This window comes from Squalius cephalus (assembly GCF_949319135.1).
Source record: "Squalius cephalus genome assembly, chromosome: 22".
Taxonomy (NCBI): domain Eukaryota; kingdom Metazoa; phylum Chordata; class Actinopteri; order Cypriniformes; family Leuciscidae; genus Squalius; species Squalius cephalus.
Genome location: NC_137143.1, coordinates 26,939,503 through 26,954,502, shown reverse-complemented (window position 1 = coordinate 26,954,502; position 15,000 = coordinate 26,939,503). Strand labels below are relative to the sequence as shown.

General features: G+C 35.2%; 1 protein-coding gene across 2 annotated transcripts in view; it reads left to right on the top strand.

Annotated features, from left to right (window-relative positions):
- The window catches only part of xxylt1 (xyloside xylosyltransferase 1), a 106,043-nt gene that overhangs the window by 8,706 nt on the left and 82,337 nt on the right, over positions 1–15,000 (top strand). For both annotated transcript variants that reach the window (XM_079856845.1, XM_079856844.1), the window contains exons 3-4: positions 250–397; positions 8,187–8,319. In XM_079856845.1, the coding sequence (XP_079712971.1) occupies positions 250–397; positions 8,187–8,319 (281 nt within the window). The remainder of the gene's footprint in view (positions 1–249; positions 398–8,186; positions 8,320–15,000) is intronic.

Here is a 15,000-nt window from a genome sequence, read left to right as displayed (position 1 = left end):
GACTGGTTGCACTGTAGACAAACACATGTATTGTGTGTTTTCAATGGAAGGAGCGGTAAAAGACGACTGTCAAGGCTCAGTGAGCCAAATGGTGAACACCTGAGAATGATATCTCTGTGCCAAAAGATGGCAGAAATACAGCTCACTCCTGTCCACCCATGCAGAAATTTACAAAAATGTAGTGTCAGTGTCACTAGGGTCACAAAAAAGTCCTCATTTATCACATACATTGTCTGTTGTCTATTCCAGGTGGTGTTTCACAATGTAAAAGCCCTTACAGAGAAATTATTCCCCATCGTGGAAGCCATGCAGAAGCACTTCAGCGCAGGCTCCGGCACGTACTACAGCGACGCCATCTTCTTCCTGTCGGTGGCCATGCATCGCATCATGCCTGCAGGTGAGAGACGTGACTCGCCATTGCCATTGTTTATAGGCACAGGAAAAGCAATTGCAACTTTTATTTCCATTAATAAACCGGGCATTGTGTATTACAATATTGTTGGCTCTTTGACAAATTGCTTCTGTTCCTCTTGTGGAAGTTGTGGACAATAAAGGCAACTGAACTAAACTAAACCTAAAGGTTAAAATTTTGTAGTTTCTGCAACACTAGCATCTCCATATGAAATTGCAGGAATAATGACTGTTTCTAAACATGGAACCACATAAAGGCCATGAATTTCTACTTGTGTATTTTTTTTAATCTTGAGGGGGAAAAGGTTATTAAATAAAACATCTAAAAGCAATCGAAAATGATATTGTATTAATAATAACAATTGTTGTTGTTGTTAATTTTTTGTCTTGAGAAAACAAGGTATAACTAAAATATCTAAAAACAATAAAAAATTCTACTCTAGTAATAACAATAGTATCAATAATAATTATTATTCATCACCTTTATGCAGTTCCTGAGACACTAAAATGATAAAATAAAATATATCAATAAAAACAATAAAATATAGAAATAAAAAGTTATAAAAATTGTATAATTGTTGTTGTTGATATGTTTTGTTTAGTATGTGTCAATCTATTTATCTGTCCGTCCGTCTGTATTTTTTATGTATGTGCGTGCTTGTTTATATATGGCTTTTGTTGGCTTCCAGGACTGTCAGTTAGAGAAAATACTATAGTCAATATCTTTTGCAATTTTGCTTAATGACGCTAATGTCACATAAATTGCATCACCTTTAGCATTTAAATGTATGTTTAGAAGTTGCATTCTGTCTGTTTTGTAAGTCGTAATTATTATACTGATTGAATTAGGATTAACCCACTTTTTCACAACAATATTGTGACCCAACTTTTCCATTTGAAAAGTGGCAGCTGCAGAACACTCGGTGTTCATGTAAACTTCCCCATCACACTTCCTGCTGCACATGTTATCTAAAGGTCAGTACATTCGGCCATCCTGAAAGGACATTTGGACATGAGGCCGCTGATGGTGTCATATGTGCCGACTCACTCACAGGTGTTGAACGGGCACATGGCACAGCGCTGGGCGGGGGTGTGGGGGGGCGGTCGATCGTCCTCTGTGTCACTTCTGCCACTCACTCTCTCTCAGCAAGGCACGCTGTCGGAGTCTACTGGAAGTGCTGTAGTTTTGCTGTACCATAGCCTACTATAAATTTGAAAAGTACAATACACAAATAACATTTTACAAATACTGCAGCAATTTATGTTTTGTTTTAATTGTCAGAATCTATCGTACATGACGAATAAAAAAAAAAATCACAAACATGATGCTTAACTTACCTTATAATTTATAATTTAATGAATAAATAATTCAATAATAAAATAATTGTTTATATACATCCTTCAGTTTATTAATATGTAATGTAATTTTATTTCAAACGATTGAGTAAAATAAAGTCTGTTGAATCCAAGGAGCTCTAAAATAATTTTAGAATCGTAATCTGAAACTGAAGGCACTCCGCCCGCACTCCTGTCTTGACGGCTTTGTTGCTGTAGACCATTTTAAAATGTTAAATAGCTACACTAATTATATGTTTAGGTATTTGTTTCTGAAAAAAAATCAGTAGTGAGGAATAGCACTAAGGGATTTGAGAGCATTGCCTTTTTATTTTTACACTTTTAGAATTTCTACGTGAGACAAACAATTTGCAGGTTGACAGAAAGTAGGTCATTTCACTTTATTGTTCTCCCGCATGTCATTGAAATGGAAATTATCCTGGTGTGTAAAAAAAAAAAGTTGACCTAATTTGACAAAATAAGGCAATCTATCACATTCAACTTAAGTTAACTCAACTAATTTGCTTCAATTAAAGTCAACTTAATACTTTTGGTCATCTTTTGAACTTAAAAATTCTTATCAAGGCAACTAAAGATTGTTTAGCATTTGGCAATGCAGGGCTACAATACTTGTTCTTTCCTCTTCTTTCATTCTGTTTGATGTTCAGATTTAACTACATTATATGAACATTCTTTGCCTCTTAAAACAAGAGGCAAACATTTAACCCTGATAGGCAAATACAAAAGTTGCACACAAGCTGAACTCAAATCTCAAACATGGTGATGATCAACAAATGTCAATTCCATAAAACATATGAACTCTGAGCAAAATGACTGCTGAATAATAGTGACAATAACAGCTGCATCATAAATTTAGCCAGTAAATGCAAAGCAATGATCATTTTTTAAAATAATAGTTACCACATAATTTGTTCAAGCTGCAATGCATGCTGGGAACTAGCACAACATTTTTCAACATAAAATTGGTCGGATAAAAATTTGTAAAGTTGGGACAACATTTGGTCAAGTTTTGGACAAATACTTTAGAATATTAGTAAGGTCAACAAAACAACTTTTGTTAGCAACATGTTTAGAGTATATTTTAGTTCACTCAAGCTACTTTTCATATTTGTTAGAAGAACATTTTGTAAGTTGGATGTTTTTACAGTGTATTCATGAATAGACTCCAATGCAATTGAATTATTTTCTTTTTGTGAACTGTACAAGAACTGCACATTCATAAAGTTTAGACACTTATGTGCATTGATCCAATGACCCAAATTTACATTTGTTCCTCATTTTGCTGTAGACCAATATTTTTTTTAGCATTTTGTAATTTTTCATTTCACTGGTAAGTGGTAATAGTTTAGACTTGTTAAAAAAAATGGTCAAGGCTGCATTTATTTGATTAAAAATACAGTAAGAACAGTAATTTAAAATAGGTTTTCTATTTGAATAGATTTTAAAATATAATTTATTCCTGTGATGGCAAAGCTGAATTTTCAGCATCATTACTCCAGTCTTCAGTGTCACATGATCCTTCAGAAATCATTCTAATATAATGATTTGCTGCTCAATAAATGCTTCTTATTATTATCAATGTTAAAATCGGGTGAATTATCTCTTTAACAGTGGTTTTTAATTGACTTTTGACCCTCTGTCTGACTGCTCAAACCCACCTCGAGGAATTCCGTCCTGATTACTCTGATTTCTCTTTACGTCCGGAGTAGGTCTGTCTGCTTGCGTGACCCGTCTCTCCCGCCAGGCTTATTCCGGTCATCGAGTCTACCAACAGGGCGGTCAATACCGGCCTGCTGAGAGGCCGAATAAGTGAGCCACGAGGAAGAGTCTGACACCATTAGTCTCATTTATACCATGATCCCTGGAAGACCACTGGCCCGCTGAGGAAATTTGAAAATCTGTGGGTCTAAAAGAGCAAGATTAGATGCTCAGTAATGATTGTTTGTTTGTTCTTATGAAGTATTAATGGTGGAAAAAGAAGCACATGCCCAGTGATTTAAAAAAAAATAAACGCTTTAATGTTCTCTCATATTGCTGTGAGGGATTTGGCTGTTCATTAAAGGAACATTGTGCCTGGAGGTGGGCTGCTATATTAACTGCTTTGCCTAAGTGACAACAGGAGCTGTGAAAATAATTGGCCCTTGTTTCAAATGGCTTTAAATCTGTTTTTATTGTGAAGAAGTCCCATGTGTTCGGCAGCTCGTGAGGGAACAGAAAACTTTCAGCTTTTTCACTGCCTCAAGAGTGTTTTGTCAACAAAGTCTGCTTCTTTGAGTTATTTTAGCAGTTGTTTTTATTGTGTCTGCTGGTAAATGGATAAGCTACAAAATCTAAAGGTAGATTTTTTACATATTTATACCTAATCATGTTGTTGCGTTCATTGATATTGGAGGTTTTAACACAGGTTGCTATAGCTGTGTACTAGCCAGACACAACATGACAAGATTCCAGTGACGAGCAATCATTTGCAAGATGATTCCATCCATCCATCCATCCATCCATCCATCCATCCATCCATCCATCCATCCATCCATCCATCCATCCATCCATCCATCCATCCATCCATCCATCCATCCATCCATCCATCCATCCATCCATCCATCCATCCATCCATCCATCCATCCATCCATCCATCCATCCATCCATCCATCCATCCATCCATCCATCCATCCATCCATCCATCCATCCATCCGCTGAAGAGCATAAAACTAAGAGCACTTACATTGAATTCTCTCTTCTTTCATTTTTTTCTTACTTTTTATGGTTGTGAAATGTCTGATTCTAAACTTCATCTTAACTTTTTTTTTCCTCACCATTTTTATATTTTTTTTAATATACGATTATAGTATTTATTTGAATCAATTATCATTTTTATATTTTCAGTTTTCATTGTATTTTTTTTTATTCAAATTTTTTATAATTATTTGTGCCATTTTTGTTTTGCTAATTTAATTGTAGATTCATTTGTTTTAGTTTAGTAAGGATTCTAGTACTTCAACTTCAACTTATTATACTTTAGTTAGCTGCCAAGGCAATATTTACAATTTTCATTAAAATGTTTAGATTTAAATGTTCATTAAATCTAATATTTATATTTTATTCCAGCTTTATTTCAATTATTTCAACTAAAATAATTGTTTTATAGTTTTTAGTTGACAATAACACTGCATAAAAAGCATGTGAGCTACAACATTTCGTAGTATTTGTCGCTTCATCATGTTGCATTTAGTTTGGAAACAGTGTTTGATTTATAGTTGCAGACAACTACAATTTGCTACTTTTTTTGTCTCTTTTGTCTCAAAGTACTTTTTTACTTTGTCTTTTTTGTCTTGTTTGATGGAAAATAAAGTAGAGACTACAAATTTTTAAAACAAATCAAATCAGATTGATTTGTAAAACCACTTAAGATACTGTTTTATCAACATTTAAATCCAAAAGGCATTTGAACAACTAGTATATTTTAATATGCTTTAAAGAACAAAGTAGACCTAAGACTTTAGATATCCCAGATATTTCTTATCAAAGGCAGTCAAACTGTTTTGTGTAACTACTTTATAAAAGTCATATGCCAGCTGATTCATCTTTACAGTAGAATTGAGTAACTGTACTAAGGAATTTTTGTCAGAATGAAAACATGCATGTATCTAGAAATTCATCATTTTGAAACGTGCCTTAAAGGGATAGTTCACCCAGAAATGAAAATTCTGTCATCATTTACTCTCTCAGGTTGTTCCAAACCTGTGTGAATTTCTTTGTTCTGTTGAACACAAATGAAGATATGTTGAAGAGTGTCTGCATGACCTGCCACATGATTATGAAGAGATTGTTCTAAGACAGAGGTCTCCTCTATTGGGTGTGATCTCTCATACCAGATATTAACTACAGCATTGCGTTTATCCTTTTGCCACTTGAGATATTTTTCTTGTGTTTTTGCTAATAAAGAATGGCTAGATAAGGCTGGGTTTTAATCTCATAATGTGGTTGACCTACATTAGCCTATATCACTTACTGTTGTTTTCACCAAGGAAAGCATCAAAGCCATAATCCACGGAGAACAGATGAAATTCCACCTGCTCCATACATTTAGTTTAGGGACCAATTAATAATTAAAGTAGATTACTATCCCTGGGTATCGTTAACATGGTTTTAAATTGGAAATGTGCAGTACATTTGCTGGGAGATTATATCTAAAAAGAAAGGGAAACCTAAACGATGCAGATATTTCCCAAGATGATGCTGCTAAAAGCTAGTATAAAAGTATTAGATCTGTGAAACAGACACTTTTAATAATAATAATTATTATTATCAGTGCTTTTAGTCATTTTAGATGACCAGGCTATTTTTGAGCATGTGCAAATGTGTGTTCCCTACTTCCCTTGGGTGAAAGGAGGCTGGGATTGTCCTAGGTGAATCTCTGTGTGTATGTACTTAGCTAAAACTAAACTAAAAATTGTTTAAGGCACATGTTTCCAGCACCCAAGGCCATGATGGAGCTGGTGAACTCCACGTGGACCCGTTTCTTGAAAGTCTTCTTCTCTTCAGGCCGCAGAGGCCCAATGTGATGAATTAGTGCAGTGGTTAATGCTTCAAAGGCACATTTTAACCTGCTTGCTGACATGCCCTGGGGTGCACATCAAGCCTCTGTGGCTCATCCTACCCAAAGCGATCGTGCCTCTTTTGATCTGGCGTACTGTGACGTGACGCATGGGTTTTATTTTTGGAGGTTTGACGAAACTCTCTGGTAAAAATTATCCCTATTCAATTTGAGGCAACGTGAGGCACCAAACCGAATCACAAAACGCTAACCGTTTACAACTGCAATGCATTGTTATAGAATTTTTTGGTGGTGGCAGAAACTATAGCTATAGAAACAGTAACTATTTTTAATTTAATGGCAAATAAGCAATATCATGACTAATATTGTTAATCTGCACCGCCTGTTTTCGTTGTTGTTTTTATAGCTCTCTTCTAAATCAAGTCACACAATGATTAAAATGAAATCACATCAAAACAGTATAATTTACTGGCATCATTTGTTAACATAATTAGTGCATTAGCAATATACAGTAAAACTACAATTTTTACAGCATTTATTCAACTTTATAGGCTGCATTTACTTGAAATACAGTAAAAACAGCAATATTGTGATATATTTGTAAATAACCGTTTTTTCTTTTAATAGATTTGAAAATGTAATTTATTCCTGTGATGCAAAGCTGAATTTTCAGCATCATTCCTCCAGTCTTCAGCGTCACATGATCCTTCAGAAATCATTCTAATATGCTGATTTTGGTGCTCAAGAAACATTTCTTATTATCAATGTTGAAACCGGTTGTGCTGCTTAATATTTTTATGGAAGTCATGATGCATTCTTTTTCAAAATCCTTTGATGAAGAGAAAGTTCAAAAGAACAGCATTTGCTTTAAATGGAAATCGTTTGTAACACTATAAATGTCTTTAATGTCACTTTTGATCAATTTGATGCATCCTTGTGGAAAATAAGTATTAATTAAAAAAAAAATCTTACTGTCCCCTAAACTAGAAAGAATATATTTTTCCACCAGAGTATACCGTTAATATTGCTACTATTATCTGATTCCAGATGTCTTCTACAGCAGCTCATTAAACTGTGATGGGATGAAGTATTTTAACTTTATATCAAATTATATCAAAGTTTTGTTTTGATCTCTGTAGACCAGGGGTCTCCAACCCTGCTCCTGTAGGACTACCATCCTGCAGAGTTTAGCTCCCTCCAACCCTAATCAAACACACCTGAACCAGCTGATCAAGGTGTTCATGGTATAACAGATCAGTGTGATGGAGCAGGGTTGGAGACCTCTAACTGTAGACTGTAGATGTGCTTCCTGATTCATGGAAATTCAGCAGTTGTCCTCCTTTTATCATTGCTCATGAAGTGTTTTGTTGTCAGCCTGTGTGTTTTGAGGGGAGCGCTGAGATCGTTGATATTGATTGGTCTAGTTTACGGTGCTTGTTTGGAGAGACGTCGGTGTGAAATGCCTGACCGACTAAACAGCTCCGGCTGGCCGCTCTCTGCTCATTGTTCTAATTACAACAAGCATAGTTCGGGTCCCCTATGTTTTGCTTTCCGAATGTGTGTCTTTTGTGTGTCCTGCCTCTGCTCCACAATGGCGCGTCCAGAATGTTGTCTTGAGGGCTTTGTTGTCCAGTGTGCTCACACGAAGACCCTGAGGCCATCCGACATGAGAATAGCCCTCTGAATGATCATGTCCCATCATTTTTTATTTTGTGTTTTCTGCGTTAGTACACACAAAAAAAATTATACGAAATCCCTTATTCACTGCATGTCTCGTTGCTCAAAACCTGTAGGATGAGGTTATTTAAGTGTTTGTTGATTTCAAACACATTTGCTTTACGTTTCTCTTTCTTTTGCTCCCTAGAACTGAAGTGCATTGTTCAGCTGGACCTGGACCTCAAATTCAGAAGCAACGTCAGAGACCTCTTCCAAGAGTTTAACCATTTCCCTTCTAAGGCCGTCATTGGAATTGCACGTGAAATGCAGCCAGTTTACAGGTATCTGACGCAGCTCTATTTACAGTCATTTGATTGGGTTCACGGTTCTCAAATTTATATGCTCCCTACTGATATATCTGGTGCATTCATATAAAAAAGTATGAAAAAAAGGGCTATGCAATATATTTTGCAATATCAGCCATATATATATGGTACAATATCAGTTAAGATGTTTGTTTTAAAATGCATCGGTATTGCTTGAAATTGTACATGCTCATTTCCCCTATTTAGGCTATATGTTTAAACTTAATTTGCCATCATCGATACATTTTGTTTTAATTATAGTTTTATCATTTTATAATTGTTAAATGTAAAGCAAATCTTCATACATTATAATGTTGGTTTTAGTGTTTTATTTTAAATTTATTTAGACAAAATAGAATTTTAACATCTGTGAAAATAACATGAAAATAATGTTAATTTTGGTGCATTCCAGTGTTATTTTTGTATTATTTATACTGTATTATAGTATTTTTTTATATTTTGAATTTATTTTAATTTTAATATTTTCAGCTTCATTCAAATTTTTTTGCTTTTGTCATTTTTATCAGTTAGCTTTTTTTCTTTTAAGCTTTATTTCAATTTTACTTGTAACCTTGAATTTTAGTTGCCAGGGTTTTCATTGTAATATTTATATTTAATTTCAGCTTTATTTCAATATCAAAAACGAGTTTTAGTTAACAATAACAAGACTGATGCATTCCTATACTAAAAGTACTAGAATACCACTTTGTATTTTACATGGTAATACCATGATAATTTGGAAGTGTACCATGGTCGTACAATGGTAAATATGATGGTACTTAATCATGTGGTACTATGGTATATATCAAAATCTCATAGTATTACCATCTGATACACTAGTACCATCACTGTACCATGGTATCATCAGAGTACTATTTTGGCAATACTAGGCAAGTACTAATACTGTACATCAAACATGCAAAGGAAATAGAGGTGCAGTCTTATTTTGAATTTAAGTTTAGCAAAACTGTGACATTGGCAGCTCTAGCACAGTCCTACTGTACAGTTTGATCAAAACAAATCCTGAAAGAGACTTTGGACAACCTGGTCTCCTGTTTCGCTTGCCAAAGAGAATGTCGAAATGGTCAATGCCGTTTGTCTTGTGGCCTGGCAAAGTCAAGCTGGACATGAAACTGGGACACATTTGGAACCGAAAAGAGGTGGAAGCCTTTTCACAGTGTTCTCCAAGAGCCATCATGTGACTAGAGCTTTCAGGAAACCGTTTCTAATAGCTCCAGTGTTTAGTCACCGAAACATGAGGAGGAAGCTCAGATTGGTGATAGGAATTCACAAAGGAGGCTGTTTTTTTTTTTTCTGGTTGCTTTCTACTTCTGTGTTTGTGTGGTTCTGTGTATGTGTGAGAGATGGAAAGACTGTAGGGGCTTGTGGCCTTAAAAACCCACACAAACCTTACAATGATGTTGTGTCTCTTTTGAAGCAGACTTTCCTAGTTCATAAATCTCTCCTTATACAGGCGCAAATGTATTAAACAGCTTTAATTATTAGGATCTTAAACCGAAAGGTGTCAAGACCCGCATGATTGAACATACAGGCATGTTTTATCAGATTAATGTTGATTTTGATTAATGAGCAGTTTTAGCAGTTCACCGGATGACATTAGATGGCGCTATAGTCACCAGCATCCCCTTGTTGAATGTTGTTTCCCTCTTCAGTTGTCCTACATTTCCATTAGATATGCCTTATTTCAGTCTGGGCCACAAGTCAAGTCTTTGTGTAAGAAAACGACAGCAAATTGTAGCAAGCATGTCTTTGTTAAAGGAATAATTCACTAAAATTGAAAACCTTGCCATATTTTACTCACTCCATTGTCATTTTAGCTCATATTATTATTTTTTTCTCCTTCCTTGAAAGCATATTGACATAATTGGATTGTCATCCCAAAAAAAGCGATACAATAGCTTTGCGTGAGAATTTGCTTGAGAATAATTTCAGGGTGAGTCAAGATGAAACAAAAAGTAAGTTGGGGGTGAACTGTTCCTTTAAGTAACAGAACTCCAAGTAAACTCCATTTAAACTCCATAGTTTTTACTCTATTTCTGATCAAATGAATGCAGACTTGGAGAGAATTAGAGACTTTTCTCAAAAACATTTTTCAAAAATCTACCGACCCCAGATTTGTGATAGTTGGTTGCTGTGAATGATTATCTTACTTCAGAATTTTATATTTGACTGAACAGAATCAAGCATTTTAGAGAGCGGTATCAATTGAAGAGTGATATTGATAGATGTGACGTTTCCTTACCCGGTGTTATAAATTCACTATTGTTTTTCCATTCCCCCATACAAGCATTTTGAAATCTAACATTTCATCATGTTTTGTCAATACATTTTTTTATCAGTCTATTCATAATTTTGTAGAGGATCCTGAAAGTGAACTATACTTGATGTGGTAGTGATCAGGCTTTCAGCTGTGTGAGGAGCTAATATCATTTCTGGAAATGAGCCACTCTGATGGAAAAATGTCCCCCATGAGTGTTCCTTCTCCACAACAGAGTACAGGTTTTCCACAACAGTTCTCTGACTGCACACACAACTACTGTACGCAAACAATTGAGAAGAATGAAATATCCGTGGCACGTCAGCAGCCGCCGCACTGGGGTTTGGTGATGACATCTAACACCTGTGCCAGAACAATGACCCCCCAAGGCCGCTCTAATTCACCTTTGGTCTTTTCTAAGCCTTCTGCCCGGCTGGCACGGGTCTTGCGCTTTGTTAGCGGTGCTCCCTATGTTCGGGCGTCTCCTGGCACTGAGCTGCGTGGTTCTTTCGTGTTGTTGTATTACTCTTGCTGCAGCTGAGGCAGAAAGAACACACAGCAGGGCTGGAGATAGGCTTCTCTCCAGAGCACTGTTTTTAGCTATGAAGAGTTATTTTAGCTGATGTGCTTTTTAGCTAATGAAGTGAGACTTCAGAAACAAATGATAGACCAGACTTTTTTTTAGCATGGTGGGTGTAACTATTTTGGGGATCACTTCTGAAAGGCTTACATTACATTTTCTTGCTCACTGGTTCAGTTGTTTTGCAGGTTGTCTCTTTGATTTTCACTTGACATGGGAGTAAGTTGGGCGTCATTTATCCAGATCAACACGAACAGACAACACAAAGCATCAGGCTTTGCAAAACAATATATTTGTCTTGATTTCCAGTTAAATATAAGCATACTTAAAGATACATTTATGCGAAGCAAAATATATTTAAGCTTTTTTTTAATACTTAATTATTTAATTAATAGAATATCTGGAATTCTTTTTTTTTATTATTTTATAAAAAATTAATATATTCATTGCTTATTGCTTAACTAATTTTGTGAAATTCATTTACCAGCATTTTTGCTTTCTTGTCCAGTAAAAACAAACGTTCTTAAAACAAGATGCGTTTCTTTTAGAAGCAAAATGTCATAAGATATTGAGGATTGGTTTTGGAAAATATATCTTGAATCGAGTTTGTTTCTTTTTTTAAAGCATACATTTCATAAAGGATTGTTAGATTTGTGCTTAAACTTAATTGAAAATATATAAAATAAGAAAATATATAATAATAATAATAATAATAATAATATATGATTAAATAAAATCATATCAATAATTTTAAATTATATAAAAAAATCTTAACTTATTATATTAAATTCTATGAAATTAACCTTAATATCTTATTTTGCCTGTCAAGTAAATGTAATTTTATATATATATATGTACAAAAAAATTACATTTACTTGACAGGCAAAATAAGATATTAGTTTTTTTCTTTCTTTTTTTTTTTTTTTACTGAAAAATAAGATTTTGTAAAAGAATAGTGTAAAAGCTTTTCTTAGTTTGAACATTTTGGTTGCTGCTTTCCCAGACCTTTAAAGTAATGAAACGTACTTTGCAGTGCATTTGTACTCATTTTATGTACAGGATATTCAATTATAGATTTGAACATATTTGTGTTGCTTGTATGGAATGTATGAAGCAGCTGAGTGGGATGTGAAGAGGTGCCGGAGCTCAGGATCACTTGAGCCCTCATATCTCGGTTGTGAGCCTCTCCCTTCCACCGGCCTCTGTTCCGACCGGACCAGGGCACAAAATGGAGCGTGGCAGCGTGCCAGGGGTCTGGAATCCTCGCTGAGCGCACGGCTCGGGATGAATGCAAACACCGAGCTGGGAGTTCTCTAATCGGATTCAGAGCTTCAATATGTCAACAATTACACACACTTATCTCCCTGTGGAACTTAAGCATAAATGATTATTTGTTTTTGAGTACTCCTGTTTATTTATTGCTTGGCTTGAAGAGTAATTTTCATAAGATCTGGATGGAGATTAGTTGTTCCGAGCAGAGAAATCTTTTGTAAACAATCCGTAAAGACTTTTGCAGTGTTTGATACTGCTGTCTTTTTAGGCTTCTTATGATTTGGTTCAAGCATCAGTGTGCAAAATTCATTTTTTTGGTGCCGTCGATATGTGGGTCCTTTCGACCATTGAAGAGGTCTAGACATCTCTTTAATTAAAGGTGTGTGGTGGTTTCACATGCAGATTTCATGCTATGGCTGCTTATTAAATTGTGCCGTTTGCTCCTGAAAATCCCCATATCTTCTTAATTTAATTTTTGAATATTAAACTCCTGAGACTCAAAAGACAAACAAATGGACTGTAGAAGACTTCAAACAATCCTGTTCAGATATAAGTTACTGCACCATCATTGTATGTCTGTCTGTCGAAATGCTTTTTAATTAAATTTTCACTTAAATGTTAATCTTTAAAACATTAATCATGTATTTATATTGTTTTGATGCCAGCATGTTTTATGCAATTTGATAGAGGGAAACAACATTCTAGTTTCAACATTATATATCCTTCATATATTCCCCTTTAAATGCATTAAGTATCAGCTGTATGCAAAGTGACACATTTGGTTTTAGACCTTTGAAAATGGGTAAAATTCAACAATTTCAAAATGGACCCACATTAAGATCCCCATATGGGATCGAACCATATACAGTGCTATGCATAAGTTTAGACACCCATGCTAAAGTTGACTAAAAAGAGGAATAAAAAATCATCTTTTGGAAATTGAACTTAATGCCTTAATTAAAAAAAATTTGAAAAATCCAACCTTTAAGGACACCAATTTTCTTTGTGAATGAATAATGTATCGTAAATAAATAAATGTTCTTCCTTAAAATACAGGGTGCATAAGTCTGGACACCCCTATGTTAAATTCCTATAGAGGCAGGCAGATTTTTATTTTTAAAGGCCAGTTACTTCATGGATCCAGGATACTATGCATCCTGATAAAGTTCCCTTGGCCTTTGGAATTAAAATAGCCCCATATCATCACATAGCCTTCACCATACCTAGAGATTGGCATGGTTTTATTTCAGTTAGCCTAATAGCTGGTTTGATTTGCATTGAGAGATGATCTTATGGAAAGTACTCCATGCCAATCTCTAGGTATGGTGAAGGCTATGTGATGATATGGGGCTATTTTAATTCCAAAGGCCAAGGGAACTTTATCAGGATGCATAGTATCCTGGATCCATGAAGTAACTGGCCTTTAAAAATAAAAATCTGTCTGCCTCTATGGGAATTTAACATAGGGGTGTCCAAACTTATGCACCCTGTATTTTAAGGAAGAACATTTATTTATTTACGATACATTATTCATTCACAAAGAAAATTGGTGTCCTTAAAGGTTGGATTTTTCCAATTTTTTTTAATTAAGGCATTAAGTTCAATTTCCAAAAGATGATTTTTTATTCCTCTTTTTAGTCAACTTTAGCATGGGTGTCTAAACTTATGCATAGCACTGTAGGTCCTGAAAATGAAGATTCAATTTTGAGTTACAGGGCAACCAAACTTTGGAAAAACAATATTTATGGCATTCAGACTGGTATGTTCTGTGCAATTGTTTTGATAGGAAAAAATACGAGATACATTTCTAGTTTTAGTAAAAATAGTGGATTACCCCAGAAATATACGTCCATAACATTTAATATTTTGGCTTTCTTCACAATTTATGTTTGTCTTTCTTCAGATAAGAGTAACAAAATAAAACATTTGAGCCCAGGGCAGTTTCTGAAACTTGGCTTTTTTTCTTTCTTTCTTTATTTTAATACACACTGCGACCAAGCAAAATGTGTAAAAGTGGTGGGCACATGTCCTGTCAGAAGGGTTTGTGATGTCCATTGTGTTCGGTCTAGTCTGACAGTGTTCTTTTTGGACTTGACGCCGTCACAGAAGCTTTTTTTTTTGCCTGTGTTCTCTGTTCTTTTGCTGTGTGTCTGGAAGAAGCCCTTGGTGTTTTGTTGATGGGCACTTGTCTAGCATCTATCGTTTAAAGAGTGTTCTTGTGTCATTTTCTCTGCTGTGAGTTGTGAAGGGCCTGCCTGCTGTCCGCATTAATTACAGCAGCAGCGAGTCTTGTCTTCACACAACCATTTAAGGTGCTGTCAGTTTACACGTTCAGTCAAACACACATAAACATCTCAGCTACATAGACTCTATTTGCGTCTTCCCAACCACCTTGACTAAAGATTGTTTTTTCCAGCAAAGAATGGAAGCATCAGACTGAAGAATTTTGCAATGTTTGCTGGAGCTCAAAACAAATCTGCTCCAGCTGGACATTGTTTGTCATTAATCTCAGCATGTGCAGATTTGG